General features: G+C 48.8%; 1 protein-coding gene across 1 annotated transcript in view; it reads right to left on the reverse strand.

The window, feature by feature from the left end:
* Srp54k (signal recognition particle 54k) overlaps window positions 1-3,873 on the reverse strand; it is a 31,096-nt gene extending 27,223 nt beyond the window's left edge. The window contains exons 1-3 of the mRNA XM_070522214.1: window positions 3,665-3,873; window positions 2,898-2,989; window positions 121-205 (exon numbers count right to left, since the gene is read on the reverse strand). Of these exons, the coding sequence (XP_070378315.1) occupies window positions 121-205; window positions 2,898-2,989; window positions 3,665-3,742 (255 nt within the window). The 5' untranslated portion in view covers window positions 3,743-3,873. The remainder of the gene's footprint in view (window positions 1-120; window positions 206-2,897; window positions 2,990-3,664) is intronic.
* Window positions 3,874-8,791: the final 4,918 nt, after the last annotated feature.

Raw genomic sequence — 8,791 nt, forward strand, 5'->3', positions numbered from 1 at the left:
TCAGACACAAAGGACACAAAACCCAACATCACAGTCTTGCCTCTATTTTATGTGGACTAAAATGGCTTTCCCAAGTAGCAACCAATGAGTGCAAGAACAAATTATTTCGAGTGAACTTGCCCTGACGAGTTCCTTGAACACGGCAGACTGGATCATCCGCCGCTTGTTCAACCCGGCTGCCATCTCATCAATGTCGATGACAGATCTGCAGGAGCGTGCAAACATCTGCTGCAACTTTCTATAATTACCTGCAGACGCCTTCATACCTTTAGCAAATGTCAGTGCAAGACAAAAGGCGAATAATAGGAAGTGGCTCAGAGTGGTACTATGGAATTCGAAGAGTGTGTGACACATATTTTCCCAAGTTCTACAGAATTCTACCATGTGCTTCTTGCACATGAAGGGATGACACTTAGCAAGTGTGAAGGTCGGGAAACACTCAGACTCATGCAGAGCCAACGTACATGTTGGAATCTATGTGAAGCGAAGCTCAAGTAAAGCAGTTAATTATTCACACCTAACGACTATGCATACAATTTCGTTATGACAGGTGTGCGCACAGAATAGTATGACATGTAGCAAGTAACATTTAGGCATTCTGTACCTCTTGAATCACAGTGGGTCATACCCATTCTGGAGAACGGGCACTCCCCCAGTAGTACCACATAGTGAATGGCTAAATCAAAGAAAGTAAAATAATTTGCTAGGGGGCTAGTTGGTTTGGATTTGGATAGTTGAAAAGCTAGCGCTGTGTGCGTGTCTTTCTTATTTTTAGTCCGTGTCATATTACACTGCTCCACGTCTATTACGAAAGTAAAGTAAATCAAAGAATTTCTGAAACATTATTAAGCACTCTATTAGAACGGTGTGCTTCAGAGGTATTTGTGAGCCAATGTTACATCTTCACGTTGCATGCAGGAATTGTACATAGTGGGATTCGCCCATTCTGGAGGATTGGCCAAGAGCCCAGTGGCAAATACTGAGGGGCTAAATCGAAGAAAGGAAGTAACTAGAGGAATCCATTAAAGGGACACTAAAGGCAAATACTAAGTCTGCGTGGACTGTTTAGATACCATTCCAGAAACCTCGCAACGCTTGTGTTTGAAGAGAAGACTTAGTTTCCGAGACAATTGCAACTGAAGAGTCCGAATACCATTTTTGAAATTCAAATCAACCGCCATCCAACCGAGGCAGAAGTGACATTGTATACGCCATCACCACTCTTTGCTGCCGTCGGAGAGTAAAACGGCGTCCGACAGACGGCGGCACCAAGCCAAGACTGAGCGGTAGATTCGCCACTGCAGCTGCTTTTTGGTCAAGTGGTGTAGACCGTTCTGGCATCTCGCAACATCACATGGAAGTTGAATTCTCTGCTGCTCACAGCTTGTGCTAGTTTCGCGAGCCAGCAAAACCAGTGCAGCACTACATGACAATGAAATTATTGAAACGCGGAAGCGTGGATGGTGCAGAGCTGAGCGAAAACGAAACCTTTCGACCGCCTGCGTCATTGTGAAGGGTGCTTTCAATGAGTTCTGTTTTCTAAAAATGAAATAGAAATGGGAAAGCATTTTATTTCATCTTATAATACAATGCAAGGATGTTTTTTGCAATAAGTGGTTGAGTACTAGTGCTAGAATTTAACTGAGGAGTGCTTTCGTCATTGGACAAGTACTTGAATGTCCTGGGGAAGTCTCAAACCTTGTTCTGCACCTCAATTTCTCAATTATTAAGGCTCTGTTCGCGTTAATATTGACGTCTTAGAGATTCTCGAGCACTAATCTATCACTTTAGCTTAACTTAATATTTGCCTTTAGTGTCCCTTTAAATATAATTCACCATTCTGTGAACAGATTTGTGTGCTTTAGAGATGTCTGTGAGCTGACAAAAGACAGGTTGCAGGTGTGTAATCTCAATCTACATTAAATATTTCTTAAACATGGATGTCAGTCTCTTTAGAAACAAGGAAAGTAATAGTATTGAATGCAATATACAAAGCCCACTTTTACAGATGGTCCCTACTCAGTTCTACTCAAAATCATGCCACTAAAAAAACAGATGCAGAATAGAGGTAACTACAGGCAATGCAAGAATAGTCTTGAATGCAGAACAAGAAAAATTGCAATGTTGGAAAAGAGAGCAAAATTAATTACAGTCCAGTCAAATGTTAAACGGGACACATTAATGTGTGTCTTTCACACTGCTGGCGAACTAGCTGCAAGTGCCACCATAATGCATCTATCTGCTGCAAATGTTGCCAGAAATTCGTACATGCTATGCACTCCCGTGTCCCCTTTATCTGATGGCCACACGGCACATATATATTAAATAAATGTCTTGGGTGGTACAATTAAGTGAAGTTTCAAAGATAATAAATGCTGCACATGGAAATTTTGCAATTTATGTGGAACTGAGGGCTCAAAACGTGAGTCGTGGAACCTTTTGAAGAAAAACAGAAGAATTTTTGCAGCAACAGGTATGTCCTTATAAAGCAAACACCTGAACCAAACTCGATGAAATGCTAGAGGAAACATTTTGGTAATTGCACTTCAGCTCTTGGCAATGTCAAATTCTGACTGGTGTGTTTTTCAAGTATGTGTTGCATGTTCACAACATCATAGTTCACTGGCATGATGTTAAAAGTGCAAAGGACACGTTGGGAGCTACACGTTAAACACACTGATACTTGACACATGCAACAGGTCTTGCAATAAAAGCAAAAACAATTAGGTCACCTATGAGATTGTAGCAATTATATGTCGAAAAACACTACAACAGTCACATAATATCAACCTGAACAATACTATTAAGAGCGTCTTGGAATGGATGCAAGAAAAAGAAATAAAAAATGAAAACACGATATGGCGTGGATATGTCGAGGTCCATGTGTTTGAACTCACCTGACATTTTCTCTGAGCTGCTTAACGAGCTTGATATTGATATCAGCTTCTAGAAGCGCCGTGCATATCTCCTTTAGCATAGAATCTAGAACCTGCAAAGCGAAACCAACACATTACAACAACACCAGTTACGACGAGCGTGATTGCGACGTGCAAACAACACGCGACGCGCCTATGCAAATTAGCACACTTGACCCATTTTAGCGCACGCAGGTTGAAACACGCCATTCACTTCCGCGCAAACGCGAACTGCGGTTACAGTCACATTCTAAAAATCAGGATAACGTTCACTGACCAACTTTCAGACTACAGTTGTCTCCTTTATCGCGTACGATCAGCGCCGTTATTAACGTCCAAGGGCCCGGGGACAACGCTGCCCGTTTTGACTAGCGGCATTGTTTCCAAACCAAACGCTGCAGCCTGGGCCGTGCCTACGCTTTTGCATCTAACCACCGGCCGGCAGGGATTCGTTGGCTTTTTAGACCGGACCAGCTGTCATACGCGCGACGCACACGCAACAGAATCAGCGGCATGGACCGGACATCAGCGGTGGCCCCCAACTTTTGATGTCCACTGCAGCTACGTCACACACACGCGCGCACACGTTCACACAGCGTTCTCTAAACACATCCCGACGTGGGTTTACACGACACGAATCCGAGATCGACACACGAAGAGCCACGTTTCTTTTTACAGGCCGGCACGACGTTGAAGTAGGCCTTGGAGCGGAGAGCCATCGTCGACGTTGGTCGGAGGAAGGCACCCACCTCTTTGTTGATGATGGTCGCATTGCTTAGGGACCGCAACGCGTTGGTGATCTTGCGGCCCAAGTCGGCTAAAACCATGGTGCCGGTGTCGAGGCCGTGCGCCTGCCTTCCGAAATAAACGGCTCACAAACCGAGTAAACAGCTGTCCACGGCATCCACCGAAATGCTGCGTGGAGTTGTCTGAAGAGAGCGTCCGCCACCCCGTGGTGGATAAGTGCCACTAACTTGTTCAAAAAACTTTTGTTGCGAAAGCAATAGCCCTGCGAAAGTCAAATTACAGCTGTAATGATCGTTTGTAAATGAGATAGTTAAGGTAACCACTGCCACTATGTCTAAAAATTAATCCAATACTATTTTGTTTGGTTTCGATTTCGGAAAGTTCGCACAAATTGCGCGTTCGACATGGCGCAGCGTTCTTCAAGCGGTTTCAGACATCTATAGTTTCAGCGATTGGCCTCCATCATAACTGCAGTTGCAATCCGTGATTCAAGTTGATGTTGATGTGTGCTCAATCAATGACCCACTAATGACATTTTTGCCGAATTAGCGCTAATAAGAATGAGGGAACGAAACGAGACAACCAAGAGACAGGGGACGCTAATTCAAAAAGATCCGCGATGGCTAGCGCGATCGCAACCTCTTCGGCAGCGGTGGAGGAGTGTGTGCGCACTGTAGCGGCACTGATGAGAGTGGTGGTTGGCGTCGCTACGCAGGCTACGTATGTGTTACAGTCGCATTTCGCCGCGTCCACGTACATGGCATGTTCGTCGGCGGAGTAGGTGACGTCTAAGGCTTGTGCCCTCAGTTGGCGGCGCCTATCGTGACGGCCGGGTAGCATGTTCTTGGCCATGGGTCTGATGACTAGCCGACTGAAGACTCCAGTCGGGAGGGGAGCAGTGGGGTGGATGTCACCTGTAGGGTTGATATTAAGACGATTAAGAATGTAACGACCGTGTTCGGCGCGAGAAAGACGGTGTACCTGTGCAGTCTTGTGTGCCTCTATCAGCTCTGTGAGGGTGTTGTATACTCCAAGCTGAAGGAGACGCTGTGTGCTGGCGGACTGGGGCAGTCCCATTGCCGCCTTGTACGCCGAGCGGATGATGCTATTTACTGCCTCTTCGTCTTTGCGGCGGAGGTGGTAATAAGGGTATGTGTAGACAATCCTACTAATGAGGTAGGCTTGTGTGAGGCGGCAGAGGTCGGTCTCCCGCATTCCCCTGCGGCGAGTGGCAATGCGGCGGATTAGGCCGTTGATTTGGTGGGCTGTGGTTCGGAGGCGTTGTATGGCTTCCGAGTTCTGCGTGTTGTTCTGAACCAGCATGCCTAACACGCGGATGGTCTGTACGGGGTCTATGGGGTGGGTGGCAATGTGAAGCGTGATTGGCTCTTGAGGGTCGGGGACGGGTCGGCGAACACGTCTGTCTCGTATAACTAACAGTTCAGACTTGGTGGGCGAACAAACGAGACCGTTTGCCTGTACGTAAGTGTGGACGGTGTCGATTGCCTGTTGAAGTGAATCTTGTATCTCCCCGTCCGAGCCAGTGTTTGTCCAGAGGGTAATATCGTCGGCGTATATTGAGTGCTTAATGTGGGGTATGGTGTCGAGAAGTGTGGGAAGACCCCGCATAGTAATGTTGAATAGGAACGGGGACAAAACAGCTCCCTGTGGTGTTCCCCGGGTGCCCATGGTGACTTTGTCACTGCAGAGGTCTCCAATGTGGAGTTCAGCAGTGCGGTTGTAAAGAAAGTTGGCAATGTAGTTGTAGGTGCGAGTGCCTACATTCATCTGTGAGAGGTTGGTCAGTATAGAAGCGTGCGACACGTTGTCGAACGCTTTACTGACGTCGAGGCCGAGAATGGTGCGTGTCGCCCGGATGGGACCCGGGTCGAGTATGTCGTGTTGTATCTGCCACATGATGTCTTGGGCAGAGAGTCCAGCCCGGAACCCAAACATCGTGGGGGGGAGGAGATTCTCCTTGTCTGCGTGAGTGTGGAGTCTGTTCAGAACTACGTGCTCCATAACCTTCCCCAGGCAAGACGTGAGCGAGATGGGCCGCAGATTGCCCATATCGAGTCGTTTGCCTGGTTTGGGTATGAAGATTACCTTGGCATGCTTCCAGGAGTCTGGAAGGCGACCTTCATGCCAATGGTGGTTGAAAAGGTCCGCAAGTGCTGCGACCGACTGGTCGTCCAGGTTGCGGAGCATTTTGTTGGTAATATGGTCATCGCCGGCGGCCGCAGTGGTCTTGATGCGGTTGAGAGCAGCGCGGACTTCCGACGCCGTGATGTATCTGTCCATGTCTGGGTTCTGGGAGCCTTTGTAATTTAAGGGGGTGGGAATGTCGGTGGAGGTGTTTATGTATTTGTCTTTCAAGGTAGCGAGGAGTTCCTGGTTCGTGCCTGGAAACGCGTGTATGACGCGGTTGAGATTCTTTTGTGATGCTGACTTGGTGTGGGTCGGATCAAGCAAGTGCTTGAGCAGAAACCATGTGTTCCTGCATCCCAACTGCCCATCGAGTCGGTCGCAAGTCTGATACCACTGTTCCTGACTAAGTTTGGTGGAGTAGGCTTCGATCTCTCGTTCTAGGCGAGCGAGGCGAAGCTTGAGAGGGCGGTTGTGTTTGCGTCGGAGCCAGCGAGCGTGGAGGCTGCGCTGGGCCTCCCACATATGCATGAGTTTAGCATCTGGGGTGGGGCCACCCTCCTCCTGCGTGACTGTGGAGGTGGCGTTGGCTGCGTCGCGGAGCAGAGTATCTGTCCATGTGTTGAGGTCGTCTATGGGGCTTTGCGGACGCTGAGTTCGTACGTACCGGAAAGCATCCCAGTTGGTGTGTTTGAATGTGCGGCGAGGGCCCTTGCTGTGTGTGGCTGTGAACGTAGTGCTGAGAACATAGTGATCGCTACCTATGTTCATACCGAGATTGTCCCAGCGCGCATCTGGGATGTTGCGGGCGAAAGTGAGGTCGGGGCAGCTGTCTTTCGTGATGCTGTTACCGATACGGGTGGGCCGTTCGGGGTCGAGGAGGAGCGTCAGAGCCAGTGTCTGGGCAGTGTCCCAAACCTTGGCTCCTTTACGACCGCAGGCTCTGCTGGGGTAGCCCCACTCGGCGTGTGGTGCGTTAAAGTCACCCACTATAAGTAGCATCTCGTTCCGCGCGATCGCACACGCCTTGCGGAGGAGAGTGGCTACATTAGTGCTCTTGTCACTTGGGGGGCTGTACACGTTTAAGATGTTGAGTGGGGATTCGGTTCGGCTGTTTGGAAGGACCTGCACGAAAGTGTGTGGGACTTCGGGGTAGTCAAGATCGAGTTGATTGGCGGTGAGGTTGCGGTGTACAAGGATGGCGGTGCTCGGGCGGAGATCCGGCGCCACCGATTGGTTGTAAGCAGTATAGCTGGCTAGTTTTGTGTCGGTGTATGTTTCCTGGAGGGCTATAATGTGGGGTGTAAATGGCTGGGCCTGCAGGGTATACTCCAAGGCTCTCCGCTTTGCCTTGAAGCCCCTGCAGTTCCACTGCCATACTGTGATGGGCGCGCTAGCCATCGCGTTTCCTGTAGGGTTCGGGACGCTGCGGAAACGCTACGTCGGTTTTGATAATACCGCCAGCAGACGCACGCGCGGCTGCACTCTCGGTAGAGGGAAGCGCACCAGGCGACTGAGTGGGCTTTGATGTCGTGAGGGCGTCAGTTTGCGGAGGGCCCGCGAGGTGGTCGAGGCGTGCGGTTAGGGTTTGAATATTGGTTGCCATTTTAGTGCAGCCTTCAATGAGCTGGTCGATAGTGGGGGCTCTCTCAAATAAACGTCAGGGCATAGGGTTTCTAAATAAATGAAACTTTATGCTTCAGGGAGTATCAATTCGCCCAAATCCCCACTGCTAAAGACCAAAGCGAATTTTCGCACTCGCATTCTATAATTTTAAGGTTTCTTTCATTCTCATGACGATTTAAAGGGAATAAAATAGGCGTTTCAAATATTTTTTGCGTATTCGGCCTTTTTTTTTCGTAAAATTCAAACCGAGTGTTAGTAATAAAAATACTGTGCATTTATGGAGATCTCCTTTACCACATCATGTCAAGCTCGGCAGCAATACGTTTGCATGCCTTCATTCAATTCTTTTTTTTTTATTGCGGTAGCAATTACATGGACACTCCAGCCTCATTTTTTGCCGTCGGCGTCGCCGTGATGTTCTGTATAAAGTCCAAGGGCGATAACACCGTCGCCGCATGTGCGAGTGAAAGCATGCGACGGGAGCTGACGATCGCGGCTCGACCGGTGCGCGCGAGGGAGGAAAGCGGAGAGCAAACACGTTGTCTTCCGTCGCGCGAAAGGCCGTGGGGGGATGGGAGGGAGGGGCGGCGTTGCGTTCCGGCAGCAACTGCTCATTTCACGACCGGGCGCAAAGGGAACTAAGAATCGCGGTTCTAAGACTTAGAATCACGGAACTAAGACTTGCGCGATAGGGAGGAAAGCGGGGAGGCAGCGCGGCTTTCACTCCGCCAGCAACAGCGTACTTTGCGCGGCCGCACGCGCCGCATATCTTGATAGCGATCTGCAGACGGCTCAAACCTTTGTGGATTTGTATTCCATTGTGTTCTCGCCGCTCAGTTTGGGTTAAAGCGATAGACAGCACGAAGGTCACTTCGCTCACTGCTGCTGCCGCGCTTGCTGCTCACGCCTGCGTTATGACGAGTGTCCGCAGTCATCGAGTGTGACGTGTTCATGTTTGCCTGCCCGCTGACACCATGCTTATTAGTTCAGTTAGTAAGTGAATGTTTACAAGTTCATATGGCCGATAAAACTGCCATCCTTACTTAGTATAGCTGTCTACTAATTTGCTATAGCAATGGATGCTTCGCCTTTCGGGCAAAACTGCGACCTTTATATAAGAATTCATACAGTGAGAACTGCAGTTGCTTGGGTTGCACTTTTGTGATCAAATTAACATTCACAGGTAGGTGACAATTTGTGTCAGTGTATGGCCATACTTTTGAGGACAACCACAAAACAAGTGAGCTCCATATATCCTTCAAGATCAAGTACTCTATACTGTTGAGGTGCATAATGCATATATACATGCACGTACACCTGCACGCACACAAACACACACATACAGAGGTCATTGGAAC

Source organism: Dermacentor albipictus, chromosome 7, assembly GCF_038994185.2.
Source record: "Dermacentor albipictus isolate Rhodes 1998 colony chromosome 7, USDA_Dalb.pri_finalv2, whole genome shotgun sequence".
Classification (NCBI taxonomy): Eukaryota; Metazoa; Arthropoda; class Arachnida; order Ixodida; family Ixodidae; genus Dermacentor; species Dermacentor albipictus.